Source organism: Theropithecus gelada, chromosome 20, assembly GCF_003255815.1.
Source record: "Theropithecus gelada isolate Dixy chromosome 20, Tgel_1.0, whole genome shotgun sequence".
NCBI lineage: Eukaryota > Metazoa > Chordata > Mammalia > Primates > Cercopithecidae > Theropithecus > Theropithecus gelada.
The window spans coordinates 41,572,835-41,593,916 of NC_037688.1; the positions used below are offsets into that span (position 1 = coordinate 41,572,835).

The 21,082-nt window shown below is 55.7% G+C and overlaps 1 protein-coding gene across 2 annotated transcripts in view; it reads left to right on the plus strand.

Annotated features, from left to right (window-relative positions):
• The first annotated feature begins 1,239 nt into the window (after positions 1–1,239).
• OSGIN1 (oxidative stress induced growth inhibitor 1) overlaps positions 1,240–21,082 on the plus strand; it is a 34,507-nt gene continuing 14,664 nt past the window's right edge. The window contains exons 1-3 of one of the 2 annotated variants that reach the window (XM_025370921.1): positions 1,240–1,331; positions 19,177–19,247; positions 19,537–19,640. Coding sequence is in view for 1 of the 2 variants with exons in the window: in XM_025370919.1 (XP_025226704.1) it covers positions 20,603–20,645 (43 nt within the window). In the remaining variant the exon portion in view is untranslated. Of the gene's footprint in view, positions 1,332–19,176; positions 19,248–19,536; positions 19,641–20,498; positions 20,646–21,082 lie in introns of those variants that run through there. The other variant, XM_025370919.1, reaches the window with a different exon arrangement.

Consider the following 21,082-nt stretch of genomic DNA (forward strand, 5'->3'; position numbering starts at 1 on the left):
CAGTGGTGACGGTGCCGCTGGCTCCAGGCAGCTCTTGGAATGAGCTGTGATTTGTGTCTCCTTTTGCAGCTCTGACCAGAAAGCCCACATCAACCCAGGAGGACACTTGCTCCTTCTGAGCTGCAAAGGCCGCCTCCCAGAGAGGCCTGGGTGCCCGCAGGCCTGGCCCCTGGGGCCGTTCCCACAGCTGGCACGGACGACCTTCCGAACGTTTCTGATGTCATCCACCTTGTCTTCCTAGGATCTGTGCTGTCCTTAAGCCGCTGTGCTGTTCACTGGGATCTGGGGCAAAGTGCTGGTGCCCACCTGAGGAGGATAGGAGGTATCCCTGGGGGTGCGGAAGCGGTGCCGGGTGGAGATGGCTGCCAAGGGCAAGCAGTGGAGAGACAGAGGTGCTTTTCCCTCCCTCGCAGCAGCTGCCCATGCAAGGGCAGCTCTTAGGAGAATAACCACGGGCAGACAATGAATTGTGGGCAGAAATGTGGTGGTGAGGGGGTCTCAGTCCTCAAGGAGGGTCCCGCCCAGAGTCCCCCCAAGGCCAGCAGCCTCCTGAGCCTCATTCCCATGGAGGAAGGCTCCGAGCTGACCAAGCCCTGGCCCGATTCTAAGTGTGTCGAGCGGTGGAGGAGTGTCGGCCCAGCAGGGAGTTCCACGGAGAATTTCCTCCCTTCCGGGGAGTGGGATGGAGGCTGGACAAGTGGAGACCTCCGTCCCCAGGGCCCCCACACACTCACAGCCAGCAGGGCCGCCTGGGAGGAGGCACCGGGTGGGCACCGAGGTTGGTACAAACCTCCATCCCCAGGGCTCCCACACCCTTACAGCCGGCAGGGCCACCTGGGAGGAGGGCACCGGGTGGGCCCCGAAGTGGGTCTGGGTTTGAGCCCTGCGTCAGCACCTGCGTGCGTGTGACCATGCGAAAGGCACATCCATCAGCAGGTGTTTACTGAGTACCTACTGTGTGCAGGGCCCTGTGTACCCGTCATCACAGCAACCCAACCTGCCCCTTGGGCACACCTTGGCAAGATGTGGCCCTTTTCCAGGTGCCACCACCAAGGCTGCAGGTGCTCCAGAGGAGCTGCAGCAGAGGATGGGAGCGGGGCCGGCTGGGCCCTCAGACAGAGCCACTCTGAGGCTGCCCACCACTGACCGGGCACCCCAGCAAGCCCAGGGCAGGACTTTGTGATGCGACAAATGGCTCAGCCTGGCCTCTTTTCCCCCAGCTCCCCTGTTACCACGTTGGGGGGGTCCCCTGGGGGAGGGCCAGCCCCACTGTGTCCACTCCTCCCCGGCCAACTGGTCACCTCTGTCGCACCCGGCCCCTTCATCGTCAGGTAAGGAGGGCCTGGAGCAGGAGGGGCATGGGCTGCTCCAGGAGCGGGTGGGGTGTACTGGGGGGGGCCTGGTCGGGCCAGACAGGAGGAGGGGCTCCCAGAAGGTGGCCCTGGAGTAAGGAGGCTCAGCTTGTGGACTCGGGCGCAGGTGGCCTGGGTGGGAACCCGGTGCCGTTATTTACCTGTCATGTGATCTAGGGGCAGTGTCATTACTTGTGAGCTGCAATCTCCCTGGCAGTAAAATGGGCTACACAGGGATCCTGGGAGGTGAAGTGAGCCCCTCCGAGGGAGACCCTGGCACTCGCCCCGTGTGCAGAACGTGCTCGATACACATCGGCCTTGTCATCAGGCCCCGGAACCAACCACCACTCATGCCTGTCTCAGCCAGGCTTGGGCGCTGTCCTCTGGTCACCAGCCACTCATTGATTCCCCACCTACTGCCATGCTGGGGCCTGGCCCCTTCATCCTGGTGGATGGGGGAGAGCGGACGGCCAGAGCAGGTCTGCCCCGTGTACCTCTTTGCGTCTACGTCCTGTCATTCTCGCCTGGCTGTGGGTGGCGCTCAACTGGGGGAAGGCTTGGGTCCCTGGCAGAGGCCTAGCATTCGGTTTTCTGACCTTGAGTCTCATCTGTGAATGAGCTTGCCCAGGGGACTCTGTGTGCCCCACAGGGTGTGACTCAGAGAATAAACTACAGGCCCTCCAAGGACGCCCATGGCCACCCCCAGTCTCTCCCACCACAGAATGGCAGATGCTGCGGCCTCACTGGGCTTTCGGTTCCCAAATGTTCAAGACCATCCCCTTCTCTGTCCAGCGAGCTCCATTCAGGGCTGAGCGAGAACAGCCTCCTAGATCCGGATCCCACAGGGAAGGGCAGGGCTGCAGTTTGAACCCAGACCTCTCCAGACTGTTCCGCTACAACCCATGGCTGCCCATGAGAACCACCTGGGAAGCTTTGGACAACACTGGGACTGGGACACCCAGTTCCCAACCCCAGACCACAAGTGGAGTCCCTGGTCAGGGGACCCACCCAGGCCTGTGATCCCAGCTTCACCAGCAGAGGCCGCAGACTGGGGGTCCAGGGCCTCAGTGCGCTGCCATCCCCATCAGGGCGCTCCAGCCCTGCTCCCCAGCCCCTCAGCCCTGGCTCCCGGTGCTCCAGACTCACACTTGGTTTTGGAGTCTTTGCCCAGGAGGAACCCCCAAACCTGTCCTGGTCCTTCCTGCGGCGGCAGGCACTGGGGAACCCTCAGCTCTGAGTGTGGGAACCCATGCTGAGACCTTATCGGCACGGTAGGTCCAGCCAGGTTTGAAGTTGGACAGGCCCCTCCCTGGAGGGACACCTGGTCCCTTGCACACACGAAGGCCACAGAGCCTGTTAGTTGGAGGCACCTAGGGCCTCAGCCGTTCTGACCTCACCTCAGGAGGCTCAGTTGCTCTGACCCCAGCCCCACCACTTCCTGGCAGGATGACCTTGGGAAGGCTGTTTTGCCTCAGTTTCCTCATCTGTAAAATGCCCGGAACAGCAGCTTCCTCATGGGGAGGCTGAGACGCCCCGTGGTGTAACACAGGAAAGATGCTGAGCTCTGCTGGTGGGGTGGGGGCGATGAATGCTCCAGAAATGGTCCCCACGCTCCACTGTATGCCAGAGCCTCTGCACTTGGGCCACCGTTTCCTGTGCCTTCTGTAGGAGCAGCATGGCCTCGGCGCACGCTCGCCCTGTGTGAGCAGTGTCACTCTCCTCCTGTGCCGTCTCTTTCCCATTTTAAACATCTCCAAGGTTACAGCCAAGGGCAGATGAGGTCAAGTACAGCCACACCGCCCCCCTTCTTCCCTTCATTTTGTGAGACTTCGCTTCTGGCAAACGCGAGGCCCAGAATGTTCCGCCAGGGCAGCCGCAGGTGCCCAGCTTGGGGAGGGAAGAGGCGCCGAGCGACCCCCCCCCAGCCCCTGCCCTGTGCCTGCCCCTGTCCTGTGCCTGCCCCTTGTGTCCTCGATGCGCCTCTGCCACCCCTGCAGGGCCCCCAGCTGTGCTGGAGCCCAGACCTGAAACTTGAGGGAGAGATGATCCTCCACAGACTCCTCAACAATCCTTCTGTCGGCGTCTAATCCCCCTGCACTTCCTCCTGAATGAGTTTCCTGTACCTGACATCACCAGTGACCACAAACTAAGTGGCTTAAAGCAACAGAAACATACGCTCTCATCGTTCCGGAGGCCAGAAGTCAAACTCCAAGGCATCCGCAGGAAACCCGCCCTCTGGAGCTTCTGGGAAGGATCTTCATTGGCTCTTCCAGCTTCAGGGGGCTCCAGGCGTCCCTTGGTTCTAACCGCTGCCTCTGTGGTCTCATGGCCTTCTTCCCTGGGTCCTCCGATCTCCCCCTTTCATACATGGACGCTTGTCATTGGATATGGGGCCCACCCTAAATCCAGGATAATGTCATTTGAAGACCCCTAACTGAATGACTTCTGCAGAGACCCCTTTTCCAATCAAGGTCGCATTTACAGATTCTGGACACGTCACTGGGAAGCCACCATTTGGTCCTCAACATCCCGTCTCCTCTCCCCTCAGATGCGATGGCGTCACAGCAGCGACTTGGAGCCATGCAGGGTTTCTGTTGTGGTTGTTCACTTGGGTAAGCTTCCTGCTCTTACCGACAGTGGATGACACACTCACTCCCACGCCACTTCATGTTCCTTTGGGAGCGGAGGGGGTTGGAAGAATAAACACCCAGATCTTCAAGACGTAAAGTCCCTTGGAGAGAACCCAGACCAGCCCCCTTATTTATGGATGAGAATCCTGAAGCCCAGATTGTGGCTTTTGAACCGAGCTCGCAAATCCGTCTGATTGTCTGCACCCTCGTCACCACCCTTGCCTCTGGCTCGACCTTTGCAGCAACAGGTCCTTCTCCCAGCAGCCGATGGTGGCCTTTCTGCAACTCCCACGAGAGCCTGCTCCTGCCCTGCTCTTCCTCCCAGCCCCAGCCCCCTCAGGCGACAGCAGCCTCCATCTCTGCCCCGCATACCCCAAAGCTCAGCCTTGGCACTGAACCCCACAGAGCCCCGTCCCCTCCTGTGTCGGCCTCGGCTTCTTTCCCTGCTGGGGGGCATCTCTGGGCCCAGCTTTCCTGGCTAAGGTCTTTGGTCCTTAATCTTACTCCTGCAGAAAGTCTCTAAGCCCCTTAGACTGGGTTGGGGGGAATCTTCTCAGCCCGCCCAGCAGCATGCGCCATGGGTGTGGCATTCGCCTCCCGCTTGCTCCCCTCCTCCGCCTGTGAGCGCCTCCGTCTGACGGACCCCGGCATTTGCCCCCCCAGAGTTAGCCCCATGCCGGATGAACAAATAACATGTGTCCTGCCCCAATTCTCTGGCCAGCAAGAAGCTACCTCTGGCCTGCTGGCCGTCAGTTCAGGGCTCATTGTGGCCTCTGCAAAGGGAAAGCCAGCAGCCACTCCTGGGGATCCAGGAGCTTAAAGGTGTCCTGCAAGGGCTGAGCCTTCTGGTGTTGTGTCTCCAGGGACAGAAAGGCCAGGCCCAGAGGGAGGAGACCGTGACCCTGGTCGTCTCTTGCTTAAGGAATGCATGTCGGCCCAATTCAAGCAAGGGTACGTAGGGAGCACCTACTATGTGCCAGGCAGTTGAGATACACCAGGGAAGAGAGCAGAGGACACCCTGCCCTCTGGGAACCTGCATCCCAAGGTGGGGATTCAGACAAATGATCAAGGAAGTGTGTAGCACCTAAAGCGCCAATGAGGCTGTGTAGAAACATGCAGGTGCGTGAAGGGGAGGGAGTTCCAGTTTCATGCAGGGAGCGCTGGCCTGGCTGAGGAGACGCTGGAGCACAGACCTGAACTCACTGAGGCAGTGTCATGTGGGTGTCTGAGGAAACGGTGTTCCAGGCACAGGGAACAGCAAGTCCAAAGGCCCTGGGGTAAGAGTGAATCAGGAGCAGGGAGGAGCCCAGGGAGATGGAGACGGGGACACGGGACGCAGCTCAGCAGTGACTTGTCGATATCTGGGGTGGTCAGCAGAAGGCGCTGTTCTGGTGTGGGTGTCCCGGCCGCTGTGTGGAGGGTGCGGTGGGGGCACCGTTCAACTGGGAGGCTCTGCAGCAACCCAGGGTCACAGGGAGGGACCCAGGGGTCAGAATCCGAATCTATTTGCAGGTAGAGGTGGTGGGTTCGCTAAGGGATTGGGCTGTGAACGAAAGAGGGAGCAAGGTTGACTCAGGGTTCAGCCTGAGCCACTGAAGCAAGAGAGCGGGGCTGGGGAGGGAAGGAAGGAGGCGTGGGCAGTGCCAGCTTTGGCGCCCAGGCAGGGAGAAGTGCGAGTTCCCAGAGAGAGGAGGTGGCTGGGCACGTCCTGCCCCGGGTTCACCCTTTACCCAGAGGCCCCTTTCTTCTGCTGAGCCTGCGGGCAGGGCCTCACCCACCCACCCAGGTGGGACCCAGCCCCCCCGGCCCACCCAGAGCTGAGTGGTTCACACAGAGGGACACCGTGTCCCTAAGCACCTGGGACACAGCCCCACTGCCCTCACAGCCCAGCAAGACTCCCAACCCCGTCGTCGCTCCACCCACTTCCCTGCTCCTTGCCACCCAGAGCAGGAGGCAGCATGCCTGCCAGGGCACCCAGCCTGTAGGGACGGGCAGGCCCACTAAGCCCTCCTTCCAGGACGTGGAAGTGTCAGAGACACAGCTCGCAGTTAGGGGCCTGGGCAGCACCCAGAAACCCTGGACCTCTGCCAGCTGCAGACTCTTCCTAATCGGGGAAAAGACCCCAAACCCAGGCCGGCTGACCCAGCGTCCAGGCCCAGCTCTGTCTCCCCAGCTCCTTCGCTGCTAATAACAATAACAATGGCAGTGACCATTGCTGCAGAGGTTACTGTGTGCCAGGCACCATTCCCAGTGCCACCCGTCATTCTCAATCCCAAGAGATGGCTGCTGTCTTCCTCTCGATTTTGCTCTGAGGAAACTGAAACCCAGAGTGGTTAAGTCACTGGCCCAGGCCACACAGCCGGGAAGCAGCCCCTGAGGCTGGTTCCTGGCTCCACTGTCTCTCGGCCCTGTGGGGTCAACCCTCTGTCCCCGTCTCCACTATCGCCGTCTTCACCGCCAGAGCTCCACGCCCTCGGGTCCTACTGCTGACCTCAGACCCACAGGGCCCTGCCAGTCCCCGGGCCTCCGCCTGTGCTCTTCTTTCCTCCTGGAGTGCTCTTCCCGTGGCTGGCTCCCCACCCACTCCTCAGGCCTCAGTGGAAAAGCCCCCTCTTCACAAAGGCCAGCCCTGGTGGCCCATCTTCCCTCCGCATCGGGACCTCGTCTCGCTTTCCTGCTCACTCATTCATTGAATGCAGCTGTACTGAGCATCCTGTGAGTGCCGTCTGGGCCAGGGATGCAACAGAGAATGAGGACAGCACGGTCCCAGCTTTGGCAGACCTGACCTCCGGCACAGGGTGTGCGTTCTTGGGCAGAACTACCAGCATGGCCTGCACTGTCATCTGACCCTTCTCCTTTCCATCCTGTTTCTTAAATATTCATGAGCTCATCGGATCGTGCCTGAGATTAGCTGGTCTTCCCGCATGACCCTGGAGAATCATTGATTGCCGTCATCACCCAAGTGAATCCTTGTCGCCCTACCCTAGGTCCCCCTCGTCTTGGGCTCTCCCCACCCTGCATCTGCCATTTCCACCCTCAGGAAATCCCTTCTGTTCCTCGGTGGGAAGGCAGAAACACCAGAGTGGCTTCAAAGGTGAGCCCTCAACTGACAGAGCTTAGGGCCGGTGTGGCAGATGGCAAGCCCTGAACTGGTTCCCATGCTTCCCAGAATGGCCGCTATCTGTGGAGTTCTGTAGAGGACAGGCCTAGTTTGAGCGCCTCAAGACCAAGTTTTGAGTCTCCTCACTGTACTGGTTTCTCTGTTCTGAACATTTTCCAACTTGGTGTTTCCATTAAGCTGTGGAGCTCAGAACCTGGTATCATCGATTAATGACAAATCAAGCAGGACCATCACCTCCCACATTCTGTAGACTGTGCCCTTATTAATGTGACCCAAGATTGCAATATAGAAAGATCGTCATCCTCTTGCCTCTCCCACTGATCCTAACTGTAAGGCAGTGGTTCTCCCCAGCCTATACAATGCAATCATTTGAGAATTTAAAAAATCCAGTATTATCATCTCTGGAGACGGTCTCAGGTGATTACAGTGGGTAGCCAGAGCCGAAAGATGGTGGTGCTGGTGTCCCATGGCCTCCTAGTCCTCTGAGCTCCAACCACCATCCCTAACTCCTTAAGTCCCTGGTCCCGAGGCCTTTAAGGGTGATGGTCGGTATTTATGCCAGCTGCTAACCATGGTTCCCAAAGTGTGTTTCAGGGAGCACTAGTGCTACAGAGTGCAAAGCTGTGCATCTCCTTCCAACTCCACTGTTCAGAAATATTACACTCGTAACGTGAAATTTGATCATGGTGGGGGTGTTCACACCACAGATATTGGCACACTGCCAAACAGTGCTTTCCACAGTGCCCCACAAGGCTGGTGGGGTTTTTTTGGTTTTTTTGTTTGTTTGTTTTTTTCTTGACATGGAGTCTCACTCTGTCACCCAGGCTGGAGTGCAATGGCACGATCTCGGCTCACTGCAAACTCCACCTCCTGTGTTCAAGTGATTCTCCTGCCTCAGCTTCCTGAGTAGCTGGGATTACAGGCGCCCGCCACCACACCTGGCTAATATTTGTATTTTTAGCAGAGACGGGGTTTCACCATGTTGACCAGGCTGGTCTCGAACTCCTGACCTCGTGATCTGCCCACCTCAGCTTCCCAAAGTGCTGGGATTACAGGTGTGAGCCAGCCCCAAGACTGGTTGTTAAACATTTGACAACACAACACTGCCCTGATCACCCACTCCTCTCCCGCTCTGGACTCTGCCATAGCCTCCCATTGATCAAACCCAACCAGAAGCCAGCGGGTCAGAGCGCCTAAGGGTGCAGAGCCTGAGGCTCAGCCTCCTGGAGCTCAGAGCAGGACAGAGGAGGTAGAGAATGGATGGGGGAAGCCAGTGGAAAATGATCATCCTGCCCACACCTGCTCTCAGGGAGACACACACCTGGGTCACCATGTTCCTCCATGTGAGGCAGACCTGCATGCCAGCACTGAGCCAGGTGACCACCTGGGAGCTGGGTGACCACCTAGGAGGCTCTGGTGCCCTGCTTATGCAATAGACCATGTCAGCCCCATGTACTAGAACCTCTTTTTAATTTTTTGGAATAGTGATAACATACTTCTACTTAAAGAAAGCGATGCTCCATTTTGATTGATTTATCTCCAACACATTCCTGGGCCAGAAGTCAGGAGCTCTCACACTTGAGTATACATCAGAACCCCTGGGTTCGGGGGGGGAGGTTAAGAACATGGTTGCAACCAGGCACAGTGGCTCAGGCCTGCAATCCCAGCACTTTGGAAGGCCGACGTAGGCAGATCACCTGAGGTCGGGAGTTCAAGACCAGCTTGACCAACAGGGAGAAACTGTATCTCTACTAAAAGTACAAAATTAGCTGGGTGTGGTGGTGCATGCCTGTAATCCCAGCTACTCAGGAGGCTGAGGCAGGAGAATCACTTGAACCCAGGAGGCAGAGGTTGCAGTGAGCCGAGATCATGCCATTGCACTCCAGCCTGGACAAGAAGAGCAAAATTCCATCTCGAAGAAAAAAAAAACATGATTGCTTATCCCCGGAGTCAGACCAGTGTTTCTGATTCTGTGAGTCAGAAGGATGAAGGGTGCCCACGAACTTGGATTTCAAAATCCCCAGGTGCTGCTGGCCTGGCACCCCACTTTCAGAATTCACTGCTGTGTGTAGACTAAACCGTAATACTCCCCTCCTCTGAAAAATACAAAGTGGCTGGCTGTGTTACCACACCAGCAGGCATGGAGGAGGGGCCCAGCCTCCGCCTCGTGGATCTAGGTGGCATGCGTGGACCAGGGTTTGCCTTGAATGAAAGGCCAGGTGTTTGCAAAGAGGGCCCAGATATGGGGAGCCCTGGGCAACCTGCCTGGGAATCCTCTGTGAGGTGCCGAGGTAGTACCATGGCCCATGTATTTCAAGGATATTCAAATTCAAATGTCCTGAATTTCAAAGATAATTTGCCAAGAACAAGAAGAAGAGGCCTTGTCTACTCAGAAACCAGGAACTTACAGACCAAGCCCCACCCCAGCAGAGGAAGGAGACAGGAAATCGGAAGAGAAGTCTAGGGAGAGAAACAGTCACGTCCAGGCTAAGGAAGATGCCACATGTCAAGGCAGAGGAATTTGCCTCTCAAAGCAGGAGTGTGGCTGAATCTCAGAGACACGACATCAAAAGAAGCCAGACGCAAGAGAGGGCATTCTGTGCGATTCCATTTATGTCAAGTTCCAGAACAGGCATAACTAATCTATGGGGACAAAAAGCAGAAAGGGGTCAAAAAACTGAGGGGTCCCAGGCCGGGTGCAGTGGCTCACGCCTGTAATCCCAGCACTTTGGGAGGCTGAGACGGGTGGATCACAAGGTCAAGAGATTGAGACCATCCTGTCTATCACTGTCTACTAAAAATACAAAAAATTACCGGGCTGTGGTGGCGGGCGCCTGTAGTCCCAGCTACTCGGGAGGCTGAGGCAGGAGAATGGCGTGAACCCGGGAGGCAGAGGTTGCAGTGAGCCAAGATCACGCCACTGCACTCCAGCCTGGGCGACAGAGCGAGACTCCATCTCAAAAAAAAAAAAAAAAAAAAAAAACTGAGGGGCCCCAAGGAAGCCTTCCAGGAGGCTGGGCATACTCCCCGTCTTGTCCTGGGTGATGGTCACAGGAACAGGCATCTACAGAGATTCACCCTGCTGCCCCCTTCAGTGTGGAACTCATCCCTCAGCCTGCGCCCACCCACACTCGGTTTCACAGCTTGAGTGCAGATTTACTGAGGCCTCCTTGTCCTGCTGGGCTCTGTTGACACAGCTAGGGAGGAGAAAGTCACCATCCCTGCCCTGACTGTACAGCATCCTCAGTGCGCTCAGACAGTTTGTACAACGCAAACCCAGTGTGCTCAGACAGCCCGAACCAAGGTGGCTTCGAGGAGGCAGGTGGAGGCGGCCAGAGGATGCTAGTCAGGGCCACGGAGGAAGTTAGCAGGTTGAGAAGATGTTTTAGACGTCTTAGAAGACAAGGAGGCTCTCCCCAGGAGGGCGAGGGAGGGACCTGTGCGCCAGGCAGAAAGGACAGAAATGGTGTGTGCTCAGAGGAGAGTGGGCTTTTAATATGGCCAGAACATGAGGTCCAGGGTGGGGAGACCCGCAGGGCTGGGGGGTATGAGGTCTGTGGCTTAGCAGAATCTAAACTTGCAGGGCAGTCATCAAAGCACTGTAAGCAAGGGAGGGGTGTGGCCTGCTTTGCAGGTAGAAAACTCCCTTGATAGGAGGGAGCAGGGGGCAGGATGCTGAAAGGCTGCCGTGGAAACCCTGGTGCAGTGGGGGCAGCCCTCTGGAAAAGTGGGTGCAGTTTATATTACACATCACCCTCACCCTCCCTGTGGCCCAGCAGTGCCGCTTCTCGGTCTTCACTCAAATGCCCGAATGAAAACAGATGGCACACAAAGACTCCCACGGGAATGGCCCCAGCAGCAAGCTGGTAACAGTGAGCCTCCATCCCCGAGAAACAGAGCTGCAGGCTGTTCAGACAGGGGACCCGTTCAGCAGTGAGAAGGGGGAACCGCTGGTCTGCACGTCAGTGTGGTGACCAGCAGAGACGCAATGTTGAGCCACAGAAGCCAGGCACAAGAGAGAACGTCCTGTGCGGTTCCATCTATGCCAACATTGAGAGCAGGCAAAACTGACGTATGGGACAGAAGTCAGAAAAGGAGTTGACTGCTGAGCCGGGCCTGGTGGCTCACGCTTGTAATCCCAGCACGGGAGGCCAAAGCGGGAGGATCACCTGAGCCCAGGAGTTTGAGACCAGCCTGGGCCATATGACACGGACACACGGGCAGGAGTGCCTTTTTTTTTTTTTTTTTTTTTTTGTGAAAGGGAGTCTCACTCTGTTGCCCGGGCTGGAGTGCAATGGCACGATGTCGGCTCACTGCAGCCTCTACCTCCCGGGATCAAGTGATTCTCCTGCCTCAGCCTCCTGAGTAGCTGGGATTACAGGCACGCGCCACCACGCCCAGCTAATTTTATATTTTTAGTAGAGACAGGGTTTCACCACATTGGTCAGGCTGATCTTGAACTCCTGACCTCATGATCCACCCGCCTCAGCCTCCCAAAGTGCTGGGATTACAGGCATGAGGCATGAGCCACCGCACCCGGCTGGAATGCCTTTTTTTTTGCCGCCCCCCCGCCCCGCCCGCACGCAATACTGGGTCTCACCCAGCCTGGAGTGCAGTGGTGTGATCTCCACCTCCTGAGTTCAAACTATTCTCCCGCCTTAGCCTCCCAAGCAACTGGGACCACACGCACACATCACCATACCCGGCTAATTTTTTCTATTTTTAGTAGAGATGAGATTTCACCATGTTGGCCAGGCTGGTCTCCCAACTCCTGACCTCAAGTGATCCATCTGCCTCAGCCTCCCAAAGTGCTGGGACTACAGGTGTGACCCACCATGCCCAGCCTGGAATCACTTTTTGGCTCATCTGGTCTGGTTTTCAGAGCAGGAGCCTCAGAACCTCCTAGCCAGGAGTGCACTTACAAAGTTCCTGGTACAAGCACCACCCACAGCAGGGCCGCGGAGATGCAAGCTGCATTCCCGCCGCTTCTCTGGACAGTGGAAAACTAGAGACAAATCTAGAGAGTGTTGCCCAGACCAGGGTAAAGCAAAGAAGGGCCTCCAAGCAGAGCAGAACAGTGCAGGTGGGGGGAGGTGGGCCACGGGCCAGCCCACGCCCTGGAAGGACAGAGCAGAGAAACCAGGTGGGGAGGTCCTCCCAGGTCAGTCCCTGCAGGGGCCTGTCAATGCTGGGCCATCAGTCTGGGGTGGGCCTGGGGACAGCAGGAACCCCTGCAGGATGTTCAGTAGAGCAGGGCAGGGTCTCATTTGTAGTATGTCAGATTCCGGGGGTATGCAGGACCTTGGTAGAAAAGGACAGGACTCTGGAATCCTGCTTTGCCTAGTGACAGGAGCCCAAAGGCCAGGAAACTCCCTGGAATGCCAGGAGGTCCGGCGCTATGGCTCCTCTGCAGAGAAAGGTGCAGAGTTGACTGGGCATGGCAGCTCATGCCTATAATCATGCCTATAATCCCAGCACTTTGGGAGGCCGAGGTGGGTGGATCACAAGGTCAGGAGTTCAAGAACAGCCTGGCCAACATGGTGAAACCCCGTCTCTACTAAAAATAAAAACATTAGCTGGGCATGGTGGCGTACACCTGTAATCCCAGTTACTTGGGAGGCTGAGGCAGGAGAATCACTTGAACCCGGGATGCAGAGGTTGCAGTGAGCCAAGATCGTGCCATTGTACTGCAGCCTGGGCGACAGAGCAAGACTCCATCTCAACAACAACAACAAAAAAGAAAGGTGCAGAGTGCTCGCAGGCTGGGCTGGCCCTGTGTCTGGGGAGGGGCATGGCTCACATGACTCTCAGTTATGTCACTGACCCTACCTGTGCCAGAAGTCAAGGCCTAGAGTGTTTGTGGAGCCTGATAAGAGCAGCACACAGGGTTTGTTTGGTTTGGTTTGGTTTAAAGCAGCTGTGCAGAAAACGAAAGTGATGGTCCTTCCCCTTCCAGAGGGGCAGTGACCTCTCAGTCGAGGGCCAGGGACTCGTGCTGGAATGGTCACACACTCGTTAGGAAGGAATGGAAGTCTGGGCAAGGGACTGGAGTCTGCAGACCTCCTCATGCTGCAAAGTGACCTCCTGGTGTGCAGGGGACCCGGGCACTCGCCCTTAGAGCCACTGTCACTTCTGGGTCACAGGAAACCGTCAGGGCCCTTAAGGGCAGGGACATGCAGGTGGGGCTCCAGTTTTCTGCGGAACGAGGGAGGCAGGTGCAAGAACCCCCGCCGTGGGGACTGACAGCCCTTCCAGGCAGAATTCTAGCACAGGCTTGTGGGTTAGGAGCCTGTAGGAATGGAGAAGCTGTCACCCAGAGGGTCTACCCTGGATTCCCCGAGAAGGCCATGCCACATGCCTGTCATTCTCGCTGTGCCTATGGACTGCTCCCAAGGAGGGTGTAGGCAGAGAGGCTCCTGGTGGAGTTTCTCATCCTGTCCTGCAGTAGCGACTCTCAAACTCAAGCAAGCATCAGGACCACCCAGAAGGCGTGTGAAAGCGCAGACTGCCAGGCCCACACCCAGAACTTCTGATCTACTGGGTCTCGGGTGAGCCTGAGAATCTGCATTTCTGATGCATTTCCAGGTGCTGCTGGTGCTGCTGACGCTGCTGGCCAGGGACCCACACTTGGAGAATGACTGCCCTGGAGGACAGTTGTTGGGAAATGCAGGCTGCATGACAGGAAAGCCAGTGGCTGCAGAGAGCTGGACGATTAACACCCACAGGGTTTGGTGGACAGAGGTGGGGGGTACCCACCATTTACTGAGGAGCTAGGAGGTGTCAGGCAACAAGTCACCTCGGAGAACAGGCATTACTATTCCTATTGTATAGATGAGAAGATTGAGGCTCAGAGAAGAGAAGCAACTTGCCCAAGAACACCCTGGGAAGTTCCAGAGCTGAGACGCAACCCAGAGTTCCTGACTGCATGGACAGGACCCTTTCCATTCAGCCGTCTTCCAGTAACAGAGCTGTGTCCACTGGAGAAAGCATCTCTAAGGGTGAACCACAGGGCTCTGTCTCTACCTTTGACCAATTCAAAATTATCATCAAAAATGTAAACATATTGACAGGCTCACTCCTGTAATCCCAGCACTTTGGGAGGCTGAGGCAAGCGAATCACTTGAGTCCAGGAGTTTGAGATCACCAGCGCGAGCAACATGGTGAAACCCCATCTCTACTAAAAATACAAAACTGAGCCAGGCATGGTGGCACATGCCTATAATCCCAGCTACTCAAGAGGCTAAGGCACAAGAATAGCTTGAACCCAGGAGGCAGGGGTTTCAGTGAGCCAAGATCGCGCCGCTGCACTCCAGCCTGGGTGACAGAGCAAGATTGTCTCAAAAAAATAAAAAGTAAGTATATGTCAATCCATATGCGTACAGTGTAAAGCCAAGAGGAGCCACGCCTGCTGAAAAATGTTTTAAGAGTTGGCCTGGTGCGGTGGCTCACGCCTGTAATCCCAGCACTTTGGGAGGCCGAGATGGGCAGATCACCTGGGGTCAGGAGTTCGAGACCAGCTGGCCAACACGGTGAAACCCCATCTCTACTAAAACTACAAAAATTAGCCAGGCATGGTGGGGCATGCCTGTAATCCCAGCTACTTGGGAGGCTGAGGCAGGAGAATCGCTTGAACCTGGGAGGCAGAGGTTGCAGTGAGCAGAGATCACACCACTGCACTCCAGCCTGGGTGACAGAGCGAGACTCCATCTCGAAAAAAGAAAGTCTATCAGCAAAGTCTGAAAGCAACAGTATTCATTCATTCATTCAATTAATATTTATGGAGCAACTATTATGCCCTGGGCCCTGTGCTAGCATCTGTGATATACCGAGTAAACTCAGCAAAACACAGAGGGTCCTTGTCCCACCGAATTGCCTTTCCTTATGATTATTGCTCATTATACAAATATAATGGAAATTAGCATTTTAAAAACTCACATAAAATTCCTTGGCCCCAGCAATCAGTCTAGCTTCTTTCTTTCTTCCTGATCCCTTTCCAGCTCCTGCCCAGTGGCCTACACGTCGGACGCGGCATCAGCCCGGTCTCATCATCTGCTTATCTTGTTGCTGCTCTGCCGCCTGGTTCTCTAACTCCGTTTCTTAAGGCTGTATCATATTCCTCTCTGGGCATTTGCCAGCGTTTGCTGAATGGTTCTCATAGTCGGACACCGAAGTTGTTCCCAGTTTTTCACTATTAATATTAATGTTAATGCTGCAATTAATGTCTCCTTGTCTGTTGTAACCATTTCTCGCTTGGGCGTTTTTCCCTTGGGACTTTTTACTTTAAGATTGTAATTTGGGCCCGGTGTGGTGGCTCACACCTGTAATCCCAAAACTTTGGGAGGCTGTGGTGGCACTTGAGGTCAGGAGTTCCAGACCAGCCTGGCCAACATGGTGAAACTCCATCTCTACTAAAAAAATAATAATAATAATACAAAAAGAAGATTGTAATTTGGGGCTCAGAGTATGGCCATGCTTAGGATGAGTGACATGAAACACCCAAGGGGAAACACCAAGTTCAAAGTCTATTGAGTTCAAAGTCCATTGAGTTCAAAGTCGGTGCTATGGGAACTGAGTCAGGGAAGGGCTTATCCTGCACACAGTGAATGAGCAAGGTGCCGATGGGGTTCTCTCTTCCAGGTGGCCGATTCAGTAGCCCTTTGGGCTTCCCATGAGCCACCCCCATACCAGGGTCACCAGCGGGCCCCTGCCATCCTGCTGGCCTGGCTCTTCTGAAGATGAACGTTTCCTTTAGAACCTGTGGCTGTTCCTTCAACGGGGCAGTGAATGTATTTTACACAACAGATGGGCTGCCGGGTGGAGGGGGGAGTGATGTATGCAGCACCTCCACAGGCCAGGCAATTTCTAGGCTGCATCTCAGCTCATCCTCCAACGGCCGCAGGGACAGAGGCTCTCAGCCCAGGCCATCGCCGGGGACAAAACTCCCCATGTCCAGCCACACTCCAGCCCAGGGATGTCAGACCTCTCTGGGCCGGGACCTGGGCATCAGTGTATTTTAAAATCTCCCCAGCCAATCCGCAGTGTGCAGCGGAGACGGAGGTTCCGCCAGAAGGCAGGTGCCGCTCTCCCCATCTCACACACAGAAATGGAAACGGTGAGAGGTTCAGCCACAGGCCCAGAGTCACACAGCCAACAGTGACGGAGCCCAGTCCCAGCCTGTCTGACGCCGAAGTGGAGGGCTTTTACACAGCTGGGCTGGACCGCCTGACCGCTTGAACTCTGGGGCAGGCACATTCACTCTCCTGCCGAGACTCGCTCTTGGGTTTTAGGAAAAAGAGGGAGGAATCGGGGAAGACAGGATGTGGCTGCCTGAAGACAGGGCCTCACCCCTGTGCGGCCACCATTCCCCGCCCTCCTCCTATGGCTCCTGACCTCCCTCTACCCCATTCCCTGGGCCCTGAGTCCTCAGCTGTGGCGCCCTCTTCCCCCGGGGGTAACAGTGGCCCCGCGCCCCCACCCCCCGGGAGCTGGCTGAGGCTGTCTCCCCTGAGCAGGGCACTGGCAGCTCACACCCGTGCCCTCCGTGGCTTGGCCTCCAGACAGCCTGAAGTCTCAATCCCTTTACCCCACTCCATTTCCTGTGGCCTTGGGAAGGCTCCTCCGGCTTTCTTCCTCTGTAAACTGAAATCCGTACTGTAAATATCTGCCCATCTGTGTGCTCTGGGAGAATTGATGACACAGTGTGGGTGAAAAGGCTCTGTACACCTTGTGGCACCAAACAAATATTAGCTGTTTTATGAGCTGGAATGGCCTGATCTCTTCATGCCACCGCTCTGGGCAGGACGGGGTGACAGCCCCAGCTCTGCCACTGACCATGACTTGGGCCACACCTTCCACTCAGGGCCTCCGTTTCCTCACCTGTAGTGTGGGGAGAATCATAGCACTGTGCCCTCCTCGCTGGACTGGTGTGCAGGTCTAAAGCATGGGTCCAAGAAATGCACCTACAGTGTGGGCAGCCGTGGACATGGGCAGGGCCTGTGGGCCGTGGCGTGGTGAACGTGGCCGAGTTTCTGGACCCGTGCCTTTGCACCTGAGGCAAGAAGGAGGCCTCCTTCATTCCTTTGCTCTGTCTTTTCCTGGAGGTGCCCAACTCTGCAGCTGGGTTCGAGCCTCAGCTCTGCCACTCACATTGTGTGGCCTCAGGCTTGAGATCGGCCTCTCTGAGCCTCGGCTGTGCCTAAAGAACCCTCTGTTCACAGTGCCCAATGCCTGCAGGTGCCCAGCAGTGGTAGAGCTGTGGGAGCCACTGGTTGAGGAAGAGGGAGGCAAAAAACAGAGGTGGGAAGGGATGAGGAGGAGTCAAGAGAGGCCCCTTTGAATGGCTCTGGGATTTCTTAGGCAGAGAGGAATGGTGGTTTTCCAACAGGGGCACAGGGGATCCATTTCGATACCAGGACCACCAGGGATGCACCCTGAGGCCACCCCTACCTGCTTCTCCTGTGGCTCCTCAGCTCCTAGGCAGCCTGCATGGGGGCCGGAGAGGCCTGGGGAGGGGCCTGCCATCCAGCACCAGGGGCTCCCCAGTGCCAGGCCCCTTCCTTCAGCCTGCACGGATCCGCTGCCACCACCCCAACACTCCACGTTGGCAAGAGCAGTACACAGATGGGGAAACTGAGGCTCAGAAGGACAGCACCTCTACTGGCCACACTGCCCACCTGGGCACTTGTGGCACTGCAGGGTGACCAACTGTCCTGGTTTACCCAGGCCTGGGGGTTCCTGGGACAGAGTGGGGCTTTCAGTGAGGAACCCTGGAATGTCCCAGCTCTTGTTAGCAACAGTGCCGAGGTCCATACCAGTAGTGTCCAACAAAGGCCCAACGAGAGCCATGTGTGTCCTCCAACATCCCAGTAGCCAGGTTAAAATAAAAAGAGATGGGTGAAATTCATTTTAATAATATATTCTTTTTTTTTTTTTTTTTTTTTTTTGAGACGGAGTCTCACTCTGTCACCCAGGCTGGAGTGTAGTGGCATGATCTCGGCTCGCTGCAAGCTCCGCCTCCCGGGTTCCCGCCATTCTCCTGGCTCAGCCTGCCAAGTAGCTGGGACTACAGGCGCCCGCCACCTTGCCCAGCTAGTTTTTTTGTACTTTTTAGTAGAGACGGGGTTTCACCGTGTTAGCCAGGATGGTCTCGATCTCCTGACCTTGTGATCCGCCCACCTCGGCCTCCCAAAGTGCTGGGATTACAGGCGTAAGCCACCGCGCCCGGCCTCTTTTTTTATTTTTTTTTAAGATGGAGTCTCGCTCTGTCGCCCAGGCTGAAGTACAGTAGCTCGGTCTTAGCTCACTGCAACCTCTGCTTCCCGGGTTCAAGCAATTCTCCTGCCTCAGCTTCCCCGAGTAGCTGGGATTACAGGTGACTGGCACCACGCCTGGCTAATTTTTGTATTTTTAGTAGAGACGGGGTTTCATCATATTGGCCAGACTGGTCTCGAACTCCTGACCTCAGGTGATCGGCCGCCTCAGCCTTCCAACGTGCTGGGATTACAGGAGTGAGCTACCGCACCCAGCCTAATTTTAATAATATATTCTATCTAGCCCAGTATGTCAAATATTTTCCTTATTTTCATTGCAACATGTAATCCATATTAAAATTATGAATGAGATATTTTACCTTTTTGGTACTAATTCTTTGAATTCTGGTATGTATTTTACGTTTACAACTAGAATTGACAAATAAAACACAGGCTGCCAGGGAAATTTGAATTTTCAGGTAAATAAGAAATAAACTTTTAGTATAAGTATGTCACGTGCAATATTGAAGCTATACTAAAAGTTTGTTTCTTATTTATCTGAATTTCAAATTTCCCTGGAACCTCTATTTTCTTTTGCTGTCTCTGGAAACGGTCCTGTGGGCACACCTGAATTTGGAGGATCACGTGGCAAGCTCTCAGTAGCCACTTGAACTCATGGCCTCAAAGCACAAGGCCGGTCCAGGGGAACCAGGGCACCCACTGGCCCCCAAGACAGCCCCCTCAAGTCAGCCTGCAAAGACCCATTTGGCTCCTCCCCTCCCCGTGGCCCTTCTAACCATCGCCCTTTTGCCTGCCTTTAACAGTGTCTGTCTTTGTCTTAGTCAAACTTTCCAGGAGCAACTCAGCAATTCTGTTTCCAATAATCACCTAACAGGTAAACAAGATGGCAGGGAGGAAAGTCCACGTCTCGCCCCACAGTTCTCCATATCAGCAAATTTTCAAATTCTAGAACAAGGTCAGGGTCAGCAGGGGCAGGACAGGTTTGGAGGAAGGGCCAGGCCAAGCCCAGGAGACGAGACGGGGTCCGGGGAAGCCCACCTCCTTCCCGGGTCTCCCCTCCAGACCCGCAGCCTCAGGCCTTCTCAAGCCCCAGCCTTAAGGAGTTGTGCACTCCAGGGTAGGGGGGGTCTCTGATCCTGGGTGCATGTCTCTCTCTGCCTCAGTTTACACACCCAAAATCTCTTGGAAGCTGCAGACTGGGCACCGTGGGATGGGGAAGTGGAGACCGAGAGGCTCCTGCCGGGGAAATATGCAGTGCAGACAAGAGGTATGTCGGTCGCAGCTGCCCCACTCCCTGCCCTCATGTTCAAAACCCCTGTCTAGGTCCTGGTGTGTTGGAGCTGCACATTCAGAGTGTGAGAGAGTGTTCATCACAAGGCTACAGCTGGAACAGAAGCCCAGAGAGGGAGGCTTCCCACCCCAGGTCACACAGCACACCTGTGGTGGGGCTAGACACTGGCCAGGAGCCGAGGCCCAGAGCAAGGGGCTTCCTGCTCCCCCCACCACCACCCTGTGGGACACTGCTGCTGAGGGCCCCAGGAGGAAGGGAATACGAGGGCCCATTTCCCTTGGTTAAAACTGAGGCTGAGGGGACTATGCCTTGTCAAAGCCTACCCAGCCCGCCAGGGCTGAACCCACAGACAGCTCCCACCTACCCAGCCTCATGCAGGGTACAGCCCCAGGCTGGACGCATCATGTGATTTTGGGGCCTAGTACTAAATGGAAATTCAGGACATTCATGTTCAAAATTAAGAATTTTAAGGCAGTGGCAGCAGAGCATTAAACCAAACTCTGGGCTCTCTGATCACAGGGTCCTGGGCACAGGTCCCCCAGGGAAGCAGAGGAGGGGAAGGAGAGACCCAGCTCAGTCCTGGCTCTCTCCCCAGCCCTCCTGGCCCTCTGTGCACATGGCCCCAACTGTGTCTAACCTCTTCCCTAAGCTTTTTCACCCCAGCTTCTCATTCTGCCCCCTAAACCCTTACCCTCAGCCATCAGGCCCTCCCTTAGTGCCAGCACTGGCACACAGGTACACACACACATGCACACATGAGCACATGTGCATACATGCACAACATTCTCATTTTCTCTCTCTCTCTCCCCCTCCCTCCCTCCCTCCCCTCTGTAGGTTCCTGCTACTCTCACCTCATCAGAAATGTTTTTCACCAGGACCCAGCCCCAGCCCTGCAGGCAGATGCTCCGGGGCCCTGGGCTGTGGTTTCCAGGCTGTACATGACTCCAGGGCAGGGCTGTGGCCACCCGGTCCAGGACGAGGGTGAGGAGGGTGATGCATCACCTCAGGCACAAAATTTTAGCGGTGCCAAAGCACCCCCATCACCAGAATACATACTGTGTACATGCAGTGTTCTTACAAATCAAAATTCATGAAAAAAAATCCAGAATGAAAAAAAGATCAAACTTTTATTATAAACACAGCATCGGAAGTCCTGGTTCTCCTTCTGCATCAGCCCCAAGGCACTGCTCTGGAAGCTGTCTGGGTTTATCCTGGCTTTTTTGCATTAATTTAGATTTTTTTAATTGCCTCAAAATACTATTTTGTTTACTGGTTTTGGTTCCCTCTTAAAGTTTGCACTCAAAGGTACACCTGCCATCCCCCACCCCTCCAAGGTGGCAGACGGGAGGATGAGGTCTACAACAACATCAACACTGAAAATGTACACTGAGGTCTATGTGTGCACCGTGTCAGCTTCC